This window comes from Rhinopithecus bieti, unplaced genomic scaffold (genome assembly GCF_001698545.2).
Source record: "Rhinopithecus bieti isolate Rb0 unplaced genomic scaffold, ASM169854v2 scaffold_11161, whole genome shotgun sequence".
In the NCBI taxonomy this organism is placed as follows: Eukaryota; Metazoa; Chordata; class Mammalia; order Primates; family Cercopithecidae; genus Rhinopithecus; species Rhinopithecus bieti.
In genome coordinates this window covers 1,407,543-1,427,281 of record NW_016806937.1, presented here as the reverse complement: position 1 = coordinate 1,427,281, position 19,739 = coordinate 1,407,543, and the positions used below count along the sequence as shown (strand labels likewise).

Here is a 19,739-nt window from a genome sequence, read left to right as displayed (position 1 = left end):
AAAAAAAAAAAAAAAAAAAAAAAGAAAACATTAAAGGCTAGTGATGTTGAAGCAAAAAGTTACTTTAAAAAAAGTTTTACGGCTGGGCACAGTGGCTCACGCCTGTAATCCCAGCACTTTGGGAGGCCAAGGTGGGCGGATCACGAGGTCAGGAGATCGAGACCATCCTGGCTAACACAGTGAAATCCTGTCTCTACTAAAAACTTCAAAAAATTAGCTGGGCGTGGTGGTGGGCGCCTGTAGTCCCAGCTACTCAGGAGGCTGAGGCAGGAGAATGGCATGAACCCAGGAGGCAGAGCTTGCAGTGAGCTGAGATCACGCCATTGCACTCCAGCCTGGGAGACAGAGAGAGACTCCGTCTCAAAGTAAAAAAAAAAAAAAAAAAGTTTTACTAAGCAAAAACAAATCCCAACAGTTTTCTTCTTTTCTTTTTGCTCTCGCTCTGTTGCCCAGGCTGGTGTGCAGTGAAGTGATCATGGCTCACTGTAGCCTTTACCTCCTGGGCTCAAGTGATCCTCCTACCTTAGCCTCCCTCGCAGCTGGGGACTACAGGCACATGTCACAATGCCCAGATAATTTTAATTTTCTGTAGAGATGGGGATCTCATTATGTTGCCCAGGCTGGTCTTAAACTCCTGGTCTTAAGTGATCCTCCTGCTTCAGCCCCCCAAAATTTCGGGATTACAGGCATGAACCACTGCACCCTGACCCAACAGAGTTGAAGGCAAATTGAAACAGGCACCTCTTATAAGCCTAGGCAAAGGTAAATTCATCAGCGAGTAGGCTAAAGCCTTTCCCCTTCTGTCCACAATGTTTTTCTGTGCTGGGCTTAAACAGATGAATGAAAATGCCAGAATCGAGACTGGGCACAGTGGCTCATGCCTGCAATCCCAGCACTTTGGGAGGCCAAGGTGGGAGGATGCTTGAGCCCAGGAGTTTGAGACTAGCCTGGGCAACATAGCAAGACTCCATCTTAAAAATGAAAGATGCGAGAATCCAATTAAAAAAAAAAAAAAGGACTATGTAAAACACATGGACTAAGACAATGAAAGTTTGATGCTTTTGTTCTATGTAAGGGATAACCAGGGTTACACTAATCATTAATACATTTGAGTAAGATTCAAAAGTGCTTGCAGTTTTAACTTTTTATTTTTTTGAGACGGAGTCTCATTCTGTCGCCCAGGCTGGAGTGCAGTGGTACAATCTCGGCTCACTGCAACCTCCACCTTCCAAGTTCAAGTGATTCTCCTGCCTCAGCCTCCCAAGTAGCTGGGATTACAGGTGCACGCCATCGTGCTGGCTAATTTTTGTATTTTTAGTAGAGATGAGGTTTCACCATGTTGGCCAGGCTGGTTTCGAACTCCTGACCTCAAGTGATCTGTCTGTCTTGGCCTCCCGAAGTGCTGGGATTATAGGCATGAGCCACCATGCCCGGCTTTTTTTTTTTTTTAAATAGAGACAAGGTCTCACTATGTTGCTCAGGCTGGCATCAAACAACTGAGCTTAACTGATCCTCCTGTCTCGGTCCCCCAAAGCGCAGGGATCACAGGCACGAACCACTATATCCAGCCCAGTTTTTCCTCCTAATAAAAAACATTATTAAAACTTTTGAGGAAATCACTTAGAGAAAGATAAGAAAATCAGCTCAGCAACTCAACATTCTCTTCTAGTTTCTGAATAAAGATTGCCACCTCAGATACAAATACTACTTTTTTTAAAAAAACCAGGCTAGAGCGCAGTGACGTAATCTTGTCTCATTGCAATCTCGACCTCCTGAGTGCAAATGATCCTCCCACCTCAGCCTCCTGAGCAGCTGGCACTATAGACATGCACCATGACACCCTGTTAACTTGTGGATTTTTTTGTAGAAACAGGGTTTCACCATGTTGCCAGGCTGGACTTGAACTCCTGGACTCAAACCACCTGCCTGCCTTGGCCTCCCAAAGTGCTGAGATTACAAGTGTGAGCCACTGCACCCAACCTAACTGCTGCTTCTGTTTTTTTTTTTTTGAGACAGAGTTTTGCTTTGTCGCCCAGGCTGGAGTGCAGTGGCACGATCTCAGCTCCCTGCAACCTCTGCCTCCCAGGTTCAAACAATTCTCATGTCTCAGCCTCCTGAGTACTGGGATTACAGGTGCCTGCCACCACTCCTGGCTGATTTCTAGTAGAGACAGGGTATTTTAGTAGAGATGGGGTTTCACCATGCTGGCCAGGCTGGTCTCGAACTCCTGACCTCAGGTGATCCACCCACCTTAGCCTCCCCAAGTGCTAGGATTACAGGCGTGAGCCACCGCGCCTGGCCTTAAATGCTTCTATTTTTAACATTTAAAAAATTTTAACCTAGGCTGGGCACAGTGGCTTACGTGTATAATCCCAACACTTTGAGAAGCCAAGGTGGGAGGATCCGTTGAGCCCAGGAATTCAAAATCAGCCTGGGTAATACAGTGAGACCCTTTCTCTACAAAAAATTAAAAAAATGTAGCCGGGTATGGCGGTGCACGCCTGTAGTCCCAGCAACATGGGAGGCTGAGGCAAGCGGATCACTTGAACCTGAGAGGCTGAGGATACAGTGAGCCATGACTGCACCACTGCACTCCAGCCTAGGTGGGGCCAGGGGAGGAAGGGAGGAAAGCAGGAAAGGGAAGGAAGAGAGGGAGGGAGAGGAGGGGAGGAGGAGGGAAGGGGAAAGAAGAAAAAAAAGAAATTAAATAAAGTCTTGATAGAGAATGTGGCGGGGCACGGTGGCTCACATCTACAATCCCAGCACTTTGGGAGGCTGAGGTGGGCTGACTGCTTGAGCGCAGGAGTTCAAGACCGGCCAGGGCAACATGATGAAACCCCATCTCCACAAAACATACAAAATCAGCCAGACACGGGGTCATACACCTGTGGTCCAGCTACATGGGAGGCTGAGGTGGGAGGATCACCTGAGCCCAGGGAGGTTGCAGCTGCAGTAAGCTGTGATCACTCTACTGCACTCCAGCCTGGGTGACAAAGTGAGACCCTGTTTCAAAATAAACAAAAAAAAAGACAGAGGGTTGGGCGCAGTGGCTCATGCCTGTAGTCCCAGCACTTTGGGAGGAGGCTGAGGCAGGAGGATCACTTGAGGTCAGGAGTTCAAGACCAGCCTGGCCAACATGGTGAAATCCCGTCTCTACTAAAAATCCAAAAATCAGCCGGGTGTGGTGGTGGGCGCCTGTAATCCCAGCTACTTGGGAGGCTGAGGCAGGAGAATCGCTTGGACCTGGGTGGCGAAGGTTGCAGTGAGCCGAGATCACATCACTGTACTCCAGCCTGGGCGACAGAGCGAGACTCTTGTCTCAAAGAGAAAAAAAAAGAGGACATAATTCTTCATAATACAAAATAAATTTACATAATAAAATCAATACTGAATAAAACAGACCCCAAATGTATAAAGATGAAACACATTACATCAAATGTTCTTTGTGGTCATTTATCCTGTGCTTAAGCAAAAATGATAGTTTCCTAAAAGATAAGTATTAACTTACTTTAGTGGGCAATGGACATTCATCTAGTAACAATGTTATAACAGCTGGTCCCAGTGGATCTTCCAGCGGAATAACTCTAATTAAAGACTGGACAACATCCAACCATCCTTCATCTAAGAGCAAATCAAGAAGATTATATGATGGAGTCACTATTTTTAAAATGTGAAAATATGTCACACAAGATCAATTCACATTAAAAGAAAGACTTCTGGTCTATAGATTTTTAGCAGCTAATACTTGGCATGGACATAATCATCAATTGCTAGTCATCGTGGTGAAGTAAAAACATCTTAAGTTACAGGAGTCTGGTGATTTGTGGGTACCTGTATTTGGAAAAAGGTTAAGCTATGGTCTTGTGTTCTCACATTAAAATAGTTTTAAGCATCTTATTTACTACATAGGAGTTAACTGAGAAAATGAAGTATACTCAGCAGTTGGCTTTGTTTTCAGAATGATACTTAGGAAACTAAGGAAGAAAAAATATCCTTGGCCAGGGGCTGTGGCTCACACCTGTAATCCAGCACTTTGGGAGGCTGAGGCAGGAGGATCCCTTGAGCCCAGGAGTACAAGACCAGCCTGGGCAACATGGTGAAATTCTGTCTCTACAAAAAACAGAACAATTGCTGGGTAGTGTGGCATGTGCCTGTGGTGCTAGCTACTTGAGAGGCTGAGGTGGGGTGATCACCTGGGCCAGAGTAGGTTGAGGCTGCAGTTGAGCTGTGACTGTGCCACTGCACTCCAGCATGGGCAACAGAGTAAGATTCTGTCTCAAACAATAAAAAAAAAAAAAAAAAAAAAAACTTTATATATAAATAATCTCTTCCACATTCCGCACAGTCCATGTCGAAGATCCATCAACTGCCAAAAAAAAAAAAAAAAAAAGAAAAAAAAAAATGGTGAGAGCCAGTGAAGGCTCTCTGGAATTCTTACTTTAGGGCATGGGAAATGTAAAATTCTAGGGGTTTGGTTTATTTTCTTTTTTGGCATCTGGAAGATTTTTAAATTTTCTCTTTTTAAAATATAGGCCGGGCAATGCCATTATGCACATTGCCTATTATACCTATTCAGGGAAATTTCCATATAGTAAGGGCTTTTTTCATTGTTATGTATGCTGTCTTTTTGGAGTCTTTTATCTCAAAACAAAACAAAAAACAAAAGGTGGCTACTTTTCTTATTATATATTCTTTACAAAGTAATAAAACAAAACTAAAATACCTGTTTCTGCCATTTCGTGTAATGTTATCATTGAATAGGGAGGTTCCTGATCACTGAAAAAAAAAAAAAAAAAAATTCAAGGCATTAAACCTGAGGAAATAAATGACAATTTCAAATAAAAATTCAAACTGGAGGTGTGGAGGTAAAAAGGGACAGAAGAAATGAACACAAATGTAAGGAAAGAGATAGAAGAGACAACCTGAGCTATGACCTGTAAGGATGAATGTATACCATATGTGCTAATTTCCAGTCATTGTCCACAATGACCCACAGACAAAATGGGCAGGTGGGTACAGACAAGGACTATTGTGTCCTGGGGTAAAAGCACAGGACTAAACTGGAGACCACAGCCTACTCTCAGCTTTACACTCAGAGGCCCAGTGCCAACTGAGACAAGCCAGGAAGGTCAACATCATCTTCATACTTACCTCAGAGAAATGCCAGGAAGAGATGACAATCCTGGCTGAGGACTTATGGAAGCAAGGGTCTATAGACACATCTTCATTTTGAAGTTTTCTTCTGGAAATACCACTACATGCTTATACTTCATAAAATGGCATTACAAGAAAACAAAACCAAACTTAAGGAGCTATTTAACATTCTAGACATTGATCCAAAGTAGCATTCTATACCTTAATTCAGTGGTGTGATCGAGAGATCTTTAAAAAGTCTTCAGGGGAACTTCAATAATGAAATGTTTTCCATTAAACAATTCTAACTGCTTAAGAACTCACCACTTACTTGTTTACATATTGTGGGTCTCTGTTTTACTGTGGGGAAAAAAAAAGCCTAAAAAACTATCATCTTAAGTCATTTAATCCTGAGAATAACCTTGTGATATGGGAATTAGTATGGCAATTTCAGGTACTCACTAGGTGCTGCCTGTTTAAACAATATAATTGACTGATGCAAACATTTCTGAAGAATGATTTGGCAATAATAAAATTAAGTATGCATATATCCAACACTTCTAGATAAATTTTTACACAGGTCCAAAAATTGATGCATATTTGTGCTGTTCACTGCAGTGCTATTTGTAGGAACAAAAATTTGGCAGTAACCTAAGTGACCATCACCAGATGAAAATGTAACAAAATATAATACTTTCAGGCATACAAGGGAATACTCTGTAATAGTCAGAAGCAGTTGTAGATTTATATATAGCAAGATAGATTTCAATGTTGAAAGAAGTTAAAAACAAAGAGGTTTGTAAAACTACATTACTGTCTTTTAATACATTGCAAGGGGCCAAGCATGGGGGCCCACATCTGCAATCCCAGCACTTTGGGAGGCTGAAGCTGGATGATCACTTGAGTCCAGGTATCTGAGACCAGCCTGGGCAACATGGCAAGACCTGGCTTTACAAAAGCTTTTTAAAAAATTAGCCAGATGCAGTATCATACCTGTAGTCCAAGCTGCTTAGGAGGCTGAGGTGGGACGATTGTTTGAGTCTGGGAGGTTGAGGCTGCAGTAAGTCATGATCATGCCACTGTACCCCAGCCTGGGTGACAGAGTAAGACCCTGTCTCTTTAAAAACAAAACAAAACAAAAAAACTCTCTCTCTCAAAGTCTATTCTGCACCCATTTTTCCAATGAGCTTAAATTAACATTGCTTGTGGTTTACTTCCTGATTCGGGAAGGAAAACTTCTATTACAATTTGGTAAAAGAGATTAAAAAAATTTTAATTAATTAATTTTTGAGACAGGGTCTTGCTCTATTGCCCAGGCTGGAGTGCAGTGGTGTGATCATAGCTCACTGCAGCTGGAAACTCCTGGACTCTAGCGGTACTCTGGTCTTCGAGTCCTGAGTAGCTGGGACCACAGGCACACGCCACTGTACCTGGATAATTTTTAAATTTTTTTGTAGAGATGGGGGGTCTCCCTATGTTGCCCAGGCTGGTCTTGAACTGGCCTCTAGCTATCTTTCTACCTCAGCCTCTCAAAGTGTTGGGATTAGAGGTAGGAGGCATTGTGTCTGGCCAAAAAATTACTCTTCTAGAAGACTAACAAATGCTCCAGTATTTTATGGAAAACTTTAATACAGCTCTAAAAATTCATTTGTATTCACAGATACACTCTGTTTTATGCTTAATTTTTGAGGAACTAAATGAAACTAGGTTTCTATAAACGTGATTATCAAATGTTTATATACTTAAATTTACTAGCAGGGCCTGAAGCAAAAAGAACACCTAAGTAACTTTTTAAAAAATACTACCATCTACTGAGCAACTGTTAAGTACAAAGCTCCACACTAAATGCCTTATGTACATTATCTCATGATAATCCTTATGGGAACAGTATTATGCCCCCATTTACAGATGAGGAATCTGAGGCTTCAAGAAGTAACTTACCCAATGTCATGCAGTTGAGCCAGGCCCATCCTGGTTCTAAGCTTTGTGCTCTTAACTACTGAACTATACAACTTTAAGTTAAATGTTTTTTTCCACTTGAATGATGTCCTTTAATTTCACTGTTATTCAATCTGGGATTTTGTATTTAGAGGTAGAGAAAGCAGAGGAAAAGACAAAACAGGTACAGGTGTGCCTTGCAGTTTCAACTGACAAGCTTCCTAAACGGATTAAAGACAGTCAAATAAGGGATAAATAAAGGATCAAATAAACGATAATGAAAACTCTCCTTGACCTTGGTCCTTATGTTGCCAAGAGAAGTTGCCTGTAGCCATGTTCTCGGTAAAACAGCTTATCTTGAATCTGAGGTCAGTGGAATACACAGGCATGTACCATTAACAGTGAGCCTACACGAAACCATTTCCTGTTGTAGCTAGCAACATAAACTCACTCCATATTTATTCTATTCTCTAATAAAGATCATAGCTTTAATTAGTGTTTTCTGGGGCCAGGCGCGGTGGCTCAAGCCTATAATCCCAGCACTCTGGGAGGCCGAGACGGGCGGATCACGAGGTCAGGAGATCGAGACCATCCTGGCTAACAAGGTGAAACCCCGTCTCTACTAAAAAATACAAAAAACTAGCCGGGCGAGGTGGCGGGCGCCTGTAGTCCCAGCTACTCAGGAGGCTGAGGCAGGAGAATGGCGTAAACCTGGGAGGCAGAGCCTGCAGCGAGCTGAGATCCAGCCACTGCACTCCAGCCTGGACGACAGAGCGAGACTCCGTCTCAAAAAAAAAAATTAGTGTTTTCTGCTACAGAAACAGACATTTCCAGACAGAGTAGATGACAGCAAGCAAAAACATCAAATCTCATTTACTCTGCCATCAGAGGAGAATTAAAATATTCTCCTTTGCCCTGTGAACACAAGGCTTAGCAAGCATGTCCTAAAGGAACTGAAGGAGTCCTAAAGTCATGGTTCCTGGCAGAACACTTTTCATTCCACTGGAGGTGACTGTGAGTCAGATACTTACTTATCTACAAGAGTCCGTATTACTGCCAATGTGTCCAACACTAGCCCATCCACATTTTGTTTCTTTCTCCTTGGCTCATGTGGTCCTCGACCCCTCCTCGGTGGCCGAACAGGGTCCCGTGGTTGGCTCCTTGTGTCAGCAGTGGGTACTGCACTGTTCTCGGCCTGTTGCTGCTGGGTGTCGACACTGTCATCTGTTCCACTGTCATCTCGGCAGATACAGGAATTACCCATGGTAGTAGTGGCACCTCTAGTTCCTAGGAAGTGGGCTATGTGCTCTTCGAGAGTCAACAGCAGACCCTGGCCAAGGCTTCTGCTCGCTAAGAACACGGCCCAACCAAAGACGATCATTTAGGTAGTTTTCAGTTTTCCAAGTACTGTTTTCATAACCTGGAGTTGAGGAATTTGCATCCTATTTGTTTTTAACAACTGAAGGCCAAAGAAAGTTGCAGAGCTTATTCCCAACATTATCAACTACAGGGAATTCTGGTCATCCAATGGCAGTTCTAAAAGAAAATGAGAAAAAGGAAAATGAATAGAAGATTCTTGACCACTTAATTACTCAAACTTTCCTAGTCTGATTTTATAGATATTAGGATTCTAATGAAGAATCATCTTTGGTTATTTTTATGGGTTTCCAATACCAAGAGACAGCTTTGGATAACAGAATTAGCAATCAATCAGTAATTTCTTTTTATTATTCTATTACAAAGTTGATTGTCAAACCATATTCTTATAGACCAGAGGAGTTATCATTTTTTAAAACCACATGTATAGTTTTCCTAGGTATACAGAAATACATTAGAAGGATGTGTGTGTTTTTTTTCAAGGGCTCCTTTTATCATAAAAAAAATCAGTTGTCTTTCTGTGTAAGAGATAGGTGTTAAAAGAGAAAATCTTTTTTTTTTTTTGTTTTTTGAGACAGAGTCTGGCTCTGTGGCCCAGGCTGGAGTGAGCGGCGCCCTGTTGGCTCACTGCAAGCTCCGCCTCCGCCTCCCGGGTTCCCGCCATTCTCCTGCCTCAGCCTCCCGAGGAGCTGGGACCACAGGCGCCGCCACCACGCCCGGCTAATTTTCTGTATTTTTAGTAGAGACGGGGTTTCACCCTGTTAGCCAGGATGGTCTCGATCTCCTGACCTGGTGATCCGCCCGCCTCGGCCTCCCAAGTGCTGGGATTACAGGCGTGAGCCACCGCGCCCGGCCGAGAAAAATCTTTAAAAAAATGAATTGTCTCCTTGCTTTAAACCCACAGGATAATTTAACAAGTTTTACGATACAAATATGATAGCACCATTTGATATCAAGGAGAATAAAAGGATAGAGTTCCCCATTGGAAGCTCACTCAAGAATTGACGGAATTCATAAAGTTGTTACAAAGTGTTTCTGTTATGTAAGCAAGGCTTTGTTTTGGGAAAGGCAAATTGATATCACAAAAGTTGTATTTTCACAAAGATCAGTTTGTTGCACATGTCCGTTACAAAGTTCAGAATAAGATCTACCAATTTCTTTGCCTGAAAATACTGACTAAGCACCTTGTGCCAGGTACCACGCTGGACTAGGAGAATAAAGATGAATAAGGAATAGTTCCTGCCCTCTAGGAATTCATGGATGGCCATTCTCATCCCACACAATATGTTTATCATAAAAAAAACCTAATGAAAGAATTAGTTCTTCATGAAGCTGATAAAATCTGGTTAGATTCTGGAAGGAAGTAAAGATTTAGAAACAGGAGACTTACATGGGCTGGTAGCAAAAAGTAAAAAACAACAAACAGGCTGACATCTGGAGAATAGGCCACATAAGGAATAGACCATGCTAGTGTGTAGTCTCTATACAGTATTTGGCAAGTTACAATTAATTCCTCATACCCTAAGCACTGGCCAGGAATAATATAAACAAAATTTATAATTCAGTGGAATTAGGAGAGAAATATTACTTCCATTATGTATTTATTTACTCATTTTTGAGGAGTCTCGCTCTATCACCCAGGCTGGAGTGCAGTTGCTTGATCTCAGCTCACTGCAACCTCCACCTCCCGGGTTCAAGCAATTCTCCTACCTCAGCCTCTCGAGTAACTGGGACTACAAGTGCTGCCACCACACCCGGCAAGTTTTTATATCTTTAGTAGAGATGGGGTTTCACCATGTTGGCCACGAACTCCTGACCTCAGGTTATCTGCCCACCTCAACCTCCCAAAGTGCTGGGATTACAGGTGTAAGGCACTGTGTCCAGCCTACTTCCATTATTTTAGACAGATTCATGGCAAATTCTTTTTATTATTTTCCCAGTTTGATTACTGCTACAGAGGAAACACAGAAGAAAAAGAGATAAATGGAGACAGAAAGTCTTCACATATATATATATATGTATATATAATCATATGTAATAAAATATACATAAAGAGGGAGGAAGCAAAGGGAAGGGAGAGAGAAGAATGGAATGGGATGGAACAAGAGAGGAGAAAGAAAAGGAGAGAGAAAAGAAATGAGGCAACAGATGTTTTCGCTATTAAGACAGCAATGGCTGGGCCAAGTGATACCACAGATGTTCTTGGTTTCCCCAAACCACTCGGGCTGTCTTCAAAATTTGGAGGTTGTACTGAAAAGGATGTGACTGAAATATATAGGTAGGAGCATGATGCAAGGACCAGTTGGAAATAGCTTTTTAAAAGAACACATTCTAAACCAGCAGAGTCGAAGTAATAACATCGCCATTACTGTGTGGATCAGAGTATGATTCGCTTTAGAGGGTAGATAACTAAGAGATTCCAACGCTTAAAAGAAGAGAGGAAACAGAAATCAGAAATAGGAATAACTCTTTAAAGGGTCCCTGGAATGAATTTCTACAGATCTTATAAATTATGCTGGTTTCTGAGAAAGATAAAAGCAACATTTAAGAAGCTATGCTCTGGGTCCTCTCACAGAAATTTCACTGATAAGGTGCTGTTAGAGTATTTCAGGTGAAAAGAGGTAAACAATGCAAGGTTTTTGGACAGGTGTGGCTCTGGGCAGTAGCTCAGATGATTGTGCCACTAGAGTATTTATTTGAAATCATAAAGTGTCTTATTTAAAAAAATCTTTATCTAGAAACTTAAAAATATACACATTCATTTCTAAAACCTAAATGCTACACAGGCCTATAGAGTGAAAGTTCCTCTTCTGCTCTACCTAGCCCATGCCTTTCCCAGAAATAACCTCTTAAAAGCTTCATATGTTTGCTCCCACATCTGTTACTATATACTTATAAACTAGGTTTTTCTTTTATTTATTTATTTTTTTGAGATGGAGTCTCACTCTGTCGCCCAGGATGGAGTGCAATGGTGCGATCTCGGCTCACTCAACCTCTCCCTCCCAGGTTCAAGTGATTTTCCTGCCAGCCTCCTGAGTAGCTGGGATTACAGGTGCACACCACCATGCCTAATTTTGTATTTCTAGTAGAGACAGGGTTTCACCATGTTGGTCACGCTGGTCTCAAACTCCTGACCTAGTGATCCGCCCGCCTCAGCCTACCAAAGTGCTGGGATTACAGGCATGAACCACCGCGCCTGGCTGCTTTTTCTTTAAATCTAACTAGAATGAAGCCATAAATACTGTTCTATGATTTGCTCTTTTTAATACCACAACCTTCTATATCAGTATATATATAACTATCTCATGCATTTAAAGGTTGTATAGAAATTCATACTCTGGATTATCATAATTTCTTGACCACTATGCTATAAAAAACTTGTGGCTAACCCAACTAACATTTTGGGGATGGTAGAAGGGAGTAGTCCAGGATTAGAGACATGGGACCTCTTCTGCGGAATGCGTCATCCCCTGGGGAAGTGCTAACTCCAAACTCCTTCCTCACAGTGGTAAGGGTCCTAGGACTGTGCTCTGTGGTGTCAACATTGCCACAGCAGAGGGGAACTCCACTGGCTTCTCTACTATCCCACAGCCTTTCCACACAATCTGTATGAAGGTAGGATGGGAAACAAGATACAAACAGTAGATTAAACCCAAATTGGGGAAAACATACCTGAGGAAGGGAGGCTAATCACATACTAAAAATAATTGGCAATGATTTGAGAATGTCAAGTTCCAGAAAACAAAGCCCTGAAGGGGAGAGAACAGGGATCTTGCTGAAGCTCAGTAATTTCAGGGGGGGAAAAAAGCAAAAAGGATAGGGGATCCTAAAAAGTTACAACTTAATGCCAACACATAAAGGTATTTAGATTAACAAGAAACCATCTTGTGGGTGCCTGTGAGGAAAGAAGTTAAAAAGAGGTTTGTTGGATCTTAAATTCTTAATTTTATCATTTTTTTCCTAAGGTTTTTATACACTGAATACAGAATAATCTATGCAGATTTCCATTTAGTACAATTTTTTCTTTTTGAGACAGAGTCTCGCTCTGTCGCCCAGGCTGGAGTGCAGTGGCGCGATCTCGGCTCACTGCAAGCTCCGCCTCCGCCTCCCGGGTTCATGCCATTCTCCTGCCTCAGCCTCCCGAGTAGCTGGGACTACAGGCACCTGCCACCAGGCCCGGCTAATTTTTTGTATTTTTAGGAGAGACGGGGTTTCACCGTGTTAGCCAGGATAGTCTCCATCTCCTGACCTCATGATCCGCCTGCCTCGGCCTCCCAAAGTGCTGGGATTACAGGCATGAACCACCATGCCCAGCCCATTTAGTACAATTTTAAGGTGATTGGAAGATATCCAATACATGCAGATATTTTTAAAAATCTGACTAAATCTGATAGGCTGGACATAGTGGCTCACGCCTGTAATCCCAGCACTTTGGGAGGCTGAGTTGGGAGGGCTGCTTGAGTCCAGGAGATTGAGAGCAGGTTGGGTAATGTAGCAAGACCCCATTTCTACAGAAAAAATTAAAAAATTAGCTGGGTGTGGTAGTGCACACCTGTGGTCTCAGATACTCAGGAGGTTGAGGTGGGAAGATCACTTGAGCCTGGGAGGTCGAGGCTGCAGTGAGCCCTGATGGTGTCACTGCATTCCAGCCTATGTGACAGAGCCAGACTCTTGTTTTTGGAAAAAAACACAAAAAACAAAAAACAAAAACTGACTAAATATGAAGGTAAGACAAAAAAATTTTTTTTTTCCAAATTGAACTAAAGTGCGTTTTGAGTCAGTTTCTTCCAAAAGAGCAATTTACCTTAAATGACTCAGAAAATGTCGACTATAAAATTTGTCAGAGAAGAAAATGAGGCTTTAAAAAAAACTTTAAATACTTTAAAACCAAAGACTTTTTTTTTTTTTTAAATAAAAAGGACCAGCTGTGAAAACCAAGTGTAAAGAAGAGGTTAACTAGGTGGATGAAGCTGTAAGGCATTTCATAAAGGCAAGCCTATGAAACATACAAGGACAAAACAAGAGCTACTACCTCTAAATACCTTTTGAGATGACTACACAGAGTACTCTTGAGGGCTACAGCCACAGACAGGGCACATAAATGAACAAGTATATGATCTTTCAGATTTATTTGGCACTAAAACCCTGTAGGTTTTCAATTGGAAATGGTTGTCATTCACGGTACTTTTTTTTTTTTTTTTTTTACAGAGAAGGGATGGACTGGAGGAAAAAGACTGGCTGAAAGCTAATAAATTACACTTTAGACAACTTTGTTTTATCCATTCAGAAAAAGCTTTATGTGGCCCACTTTCCAAGGACCACTGCTTTAAGACAATAAAACTCAGTTTACAGATTTTACACACAATATGAAAGGCCACCACAGCACAGTACACACTCTGTTGTCAGACTAGGTGAAAGTCCCAGCCCTGCAATATTTGCTGACATGCATCCTAATTAACCTGACTCTTGACACATGTTAAGAAACAGAGACAGTAATAGTTCTTATCTCAAAGTACCACTGTGGGGATTAAACAAAATAATGCATGTAATATGCATGGCACAGTGTCTAAAACTTAAACTGGATCAAAAAATGCAAGATGTCATAAAATGAGCACATATCTAATCAGAAATAACTAAATAACCTGGGGGAGGGGGATTCTGGAGTAAAACTTGAGTTAAAAGCACTAAGAAAACTTTTACAGAACTACCCCATACTGAACTAATTTCTACTTACCTATAACCTATACTTACCTATATTTTTGGACAGAGAATCTTGGGAGGGATTGTAGCTTAATCACCCCATAGGTGGCATTAGAATCACTTAGGGTACTTAATAAAATGCAAATCCCTGGTCCCACTACAAATACCCAGAATCAGAATTTCTAGGATGCCGGCTCAAGCTTGTGTTTTCTTAAAAGCTCCCCAAGTGACTCTGATGGCAGCCACATTTGGAAATCACTGTGTATAGAACCTACCACAGAAACTGGCACAGCAGGAAGGACCCACTGACTAAATTAGGGGGCAAACTGAAATACTAAAGGGAGATTCTTCTCGGGTCAAAAATGTTAATTTCTTTATCCAGTAAAATGAACTGAGACTATCTTTGAATGCAGTCCTTTGGAGAGGTCAGCCTAAAAAGCCATTAGAAGAGTTATATCCAGAAGTGACATATACAGTACATATTAACACAAAGAAAAAAACGGCTCTATATATTTCCCGAGGTCCATCCTATGAAGCATCAAAATGAACCTAAATGGTATGCTGCTTAAGGCTAATATCCAAGGTTAAGAGACTGAATGGAATAGAAAATGAGTAAGATGAGATTATATAAAGACAACACATCTGTAATACACACATATATATATATATATATATATATTTTTTTTTTTTTGAGATGAAGTCTCATTTTTTCGCCAGGATGGAGTCCAGTGGTGTGATCTCGGCTCACTGCAACCTCCATCTCCTGGGTTCAAGCGATTCGCCTGCCTCAGCCTCCCGAGTAGCCGGGACTATAGGCGCGTGCCACCATGCCCAGCTAATTTTTTTGTATTTTTAGTAAAGACGGGGTTTCAATATGTTGGCCAGGCTGGTCTTGAACTCCTGACCTTGTGATTCACCCACCTCAGTCTCCCAAAGTGCTGGGATTATAGGCGTGAACCACTGTGCCTGGCCAATACCTATATTCTTTACCTTAACTTCAAAGACAACATTAGCTGGTGAAGTCAACTTTGAGACCAAAAAAAAGCTAGTCACAGAATTTAAATACACATCTGTGGCAATGATCAACTGATTTAATAATTTTTATCACTGGATGCCAGTGCTTAGTAGAAAGACTCTTCTCACCACCTAAATGGCAATACTTTTAATATCATTATACTCTTTTTTTATTTTTATTTTATTTTTTCAGATGGAGTTCCACTCTCATTGCCTAGACTGGAGTGCAATGGTGTGATCTGGGCTCACTGCAACCTCCATCTCCCCGGTTGAAGCAATTCTCCTGCCTCAGCCGCCCAAATAGCTGGGATTACAGGTGCCTGCTACCACGCCCAGCTAATTTTTATATATTTAGTAGAGATGGGGTTTCACCATGTTTACCAGGCTGGTCTTGAACTCCTGATCTCAGGTGATCTGCCCACCTTGGCCTCCCAAAGTGCTGGGATTACAGGCGTGAGCCACCATGCCCAGCCTAATACACTCTTGATAACAATTTTGCTGCAAAAGCACCTTTATGATCAAATATTTCCTTTGCAAATCTATTTCTCTGAAGTGTGGTATTACTGATTTTGATTCTTGCCTTTTTAAAAAAGAAACTAAAGACTATTCCCTCCATTTCTATATTATTTATTAGATTTTTACATTTTACATGTTTTTTCTTTTTTCTTGGGGCAAATGAAGCACCTAACACTTTATATTTTTTTAAAGCTGCTCTGAGACGAAAAATAATCAAACTTAGGGTCTTGGTAAGTTTGGTGTTAAAGCAGTAAGGTTCTGGTACTCACTGTCTATAAAACACAGACCTCTACCATCATGAACAACTCACCATGGAGACATCTGGCCAACTGGTCTAACCCTCTCTGACAAATGGTCCAGGAATCAATGATTCATCTCTTCAAATATTTGCTTGCATTTAGCCCTAGTACAGATCAGTGAGAAAGAACACTTTCTTTTCTTTGAAAATAGGACTGCAGAATTACACTGCCAAGGAAGGAAAAGCTGATTAAAAGAGTGACCATAAAGAAGAAAAACCAGGCACTAAATTACTATTGTTATAATCTTCACCTTGTCATTCCAAAATAGTGTTAGAGGATGCGACATTTTTTTCCAACTCTCCCCCGCAAAGGCTAAGTCAAATAGCATGAATAGCAAAATGTGTAACATCCTGAAAATTTTAATGATGTCCTCTCATTAGAAAATGTTTTTGGATTTTTCCCTAAGTGTGTTAAAGCGATAGCTTCTATCATCACATTTACCCCCTACTCCCAATATTTTATTATGAAATTTTCCAAACATACAGAAAATTGAATTAGAGTTCACTGTAAAATGTGAACTATATACCCACCACCTAGATTCTACTACTAACATTTTACTAAACTTGCTTTATCACTATCTATCTCTATAACCATCAATCCATGCAGTTTTTTTTTTTTTTTTTACATATTTCAAAGTAAACTACAGGCATCAGTATACTTTCCCTTAAATAATTCAGCATGCACATCACTAATTAGACTTCAATAAACTTCAAGTTTTTAGGAATCAAACTTACACACACTGAAAAGTGCAAATTTTTTTTTTTTTTTTTTTTTTTTTTGAGACGGAGCCTCATTCTGTTGCCCTGGCTGGAGTGCAGCAGTGTGATCTGGTTTACCACAACCTCTGTCTCCCGGGTTCCAGCAATTCTCCTGCCTCAGCCTCCCGAGTAGCTGAGATTATAGGCACATGCCACCACACCCAGCTTTTTTGTATTTTCAGTAGAGATGGGGTTTCACCAGGTGGCCCAGGGTGGTCTCAAACTCCTGACCTCAAGTGATCTGCCTCAGTCTCCCAAAGTGCTGGAATTACAGGTGTGAGCCACCGCACTGGCAGAAATGTGCAAATCTTAAGCACAGTAATGTGCTGAGTTTTATCAAATGCATACACCTGTGACTCAAACCCTATCAAGATAGAGAACGTTATCTAGAAACATATTTGCTTTAAAAAATACAAAAATTAGCTAGGCACAGTGGTGTGCGCCTGTAATTCCAGCTACTTGGGAGGCTGAGGTGGGAACATTACTTGAACCCAGAAGGTGGAGGTTGCAGCAAGCTGAGATCATCCCACTGCCCTCAAGCCTGAGTGACAGAGCAAGACTCTGTCTCAAACAACAACAACAACAACAAAAGCCTGCAGAACACCTCAAAGACCACAATCTTCTTGCTGAAGATTGTGTATACATGGGGAAAACTCTGAAGTCAATACTGATTTGGTAATGCAAGAAGATTACACTTGCCAGCTGAAACAGAAACTACCTAAAGATGTTTCAACAAGAGTGTTTCTGTCTTTAGACTCTAAAGCCTCTGGTATTTTGTTGGGGAAGGTAAGAAGGGGGTAGATTGTGAAATATTTAGTTGGAATTTTACTTTTCCCCAAAAAGAAAGGCTGCCTTGATAAGGTGTTTTTACATGTCTCCCAGATGTCCAAAGCTATCTATCTGGAGGTTTAAGTCACACAGGGTACCATTATCCCCTGAATTGTAACCGTCAAGAAGTTTGGGAAAAGCACTGGATGATTCTGACACTTCCCTTATGCACTGAAGATCTTTAAGAAAGCATGCCGTTGAAAGTAGGTATTTTTTCTGGTTGAAAGAGTATCTGGGCAGGGCTTGGTGGCTCACACCTGTAATCCCAACACTCTGGGAGGCCAAGGCAGGCAAACAGCTTGAGCTAAGGAATTTGAGACCAGCCTGGGCAACATGGCGAAACCCTATTTCTACAAAAAATACACAAATGAGCCAGCATGGCGGATTGGACCCTGTAGTCCAGCTACTGGGAAGGGTGGTGGGAGTGGGGAGGTGGGAAGATCGCCTGAGCTGGGGAGGTTGAGGCTGCAGTAAACCATGATTGCACCACTGCACTTCAGCCTAGGAGACAGAGTGAGACCTTAAAAAAAAAAAAAAAAAAAAAAGTATCTGGAAAAACCTTCATCTAAAATGTTGAGAGCTTTTTTAACCTAGTAGCAGTGCATCTGTGGTCAGAAAGAATTACAGAATTTAGTTCTGACCTAAAACGGTACAAAGGAGAAAAAGACAAATCCCTTCAGCATTCAAAGAATTTATTAAAAAATAAAATTTAGGCCTAAGATAAAGGAATTTCCAGAAGCAAATAATAGTAAAAAAGAGGAAGTAAATAATCCCTGCCCAAAGTCTTAAGGATTGAACAATTTGCCTTAGACCTCCAAAAAATACTGAGGAAGAACTGACGTGAGTGCTTATGACAGCTGCAGTACAGGGGAGAAAAACAAATGTAATATTCCATAGTCTTTGTGGTTTTCCCTCCAGAAAGCCAAATAATAGGAGATCATACGTTATTCAAATATACACAGATCTGAAGGAAAAGGATTTTTCTATTATAGAAAACTCTTTGCTGTTAAGAAAAGCAAATAAAATATATAAGCAGTATGAATATCAACATTTTCCTTAATGATGTCTACTTTAAATGATGTCTAAAACACTCATACTGCAAACTCATTTCGATACTTATTAGACCCTAATACATATTCAATAAATATCTTAGGTGTATTCTAAAATCTGTAAAAACATAAAGTCTCTCCAAAATATTTACCATTTGGAAAAACTGAGACAACACCATTCAATAAATATATATCCAATGCTTATACGGCGGGCAGTGAGGAAAGATGGAAAAAGGTCCCTCATGCTTCTGACAAAGGGAGCTGGGGTTAGGGACAAACTTAGCTCCCTACCCAAAGCCTACAGATAAAGCATCTACTAGAAGGAGACCTCCCATTCCATCAGTTTTCCAGTGGAAAAGGGAACTTTGGTAACACTGAAGTATCTCTGTGTGAGCAAGTTTTTAGGTGACTATACAAATCAGCAATAGCAAAAGGGGAATAGAGAATCTATCTTTGCATTGTAACACATTTATATCTTACATTATAAGCCAAAATATTGGTATAAATATCCTCGCCCACAGAGTGAAAAGTTAACCAAAAACCTATAAATTAAATTGATAAAGATGAAGCTAAATAAAAATTCTAATTAAAAAAAGAGGAATTATGATGAAAACCAAGATAATTTTGAGACAATACAGATGATGCACCCCAAACTAAGCACCATTCCTGAATACTGCAGGAATACCCATTCTGCATATGACACGTGAGAAGCTTGCACTGGTACCAGGTTTCCCAGGACAGACTTCCTGGGTGAAAAAAGTATTAAGAGATCACAGTAAACTCCAATATTGTTCTAGTTTTAGGTTATGAATACCACGTTTTAGTAATCCTTAGTAATTTACTTGATAGGTTATTAATAAGTAGCCCTTAGGCATACCTAAGTATGAACAACTATGAAGCAATAAGAACCTAAAAAAAAAAAAAAAAAAAAAAAAAAAAAAAAAAGGAGCTATATTTCCCATGTGGAGGGATTGGGCAGGAACCACATCTTGAGAATCACTGTATTAAGGGAACACAGGAGCGAAAATAATTCTTCAGGAGGTAAAGGGGTAAGAAAAAACTAACACTAAACATTAAACTATGAGGTAATATACTTGCTGAGTAAGGTATTTCAAACCTTCTATTTG

At 40.9% G+C, this 19,739-nt stretch overlaps 1 protein-coding gene across 5 annotated transcripts in view; it reads right to left on the bottom strand.

Moving 5' to 3' along the window:
• RSPRY1 (ring finger and SPRY domain containing 1) overlaps window positions 1-19,739 on the bottom strand; it is a 50,558-nt gene that overhangs the window by 26,719 nt on the left and 4,100 nt on the right. For 3 of the 5 annotated variants that reach the window (XM_017878826.1, XM_017878825.1, XM_017878824.1), the window contains exons 2-4: window positions 8,103-8,607; window positions 4,724-4,776; window positions 3,509-3,621 (exon numbers count right to left, since the gene is read on the bottom strand). In XM_017878826.1, coding sequence (XP_017734315.1) covers window positions 3,509-3,621; window positions 4,724-4,776; window positions 8,103-8,452 — 516 coding nt within the window. In that variant the 5' untranslated portion in view covers window positions 8,453-8,607. Of the gene's footprint in view, window positions 1-3,508; window positions 3,622-4,723; window positions 4,777-8,102; window positions 8,608-15,988; window positions 16,144-19,739 lie in introns of all 5 variants that reach the window. The other 2 variants (XM_017878827.1, XM_017878828.1) reach the window with 1 other exon arrangement.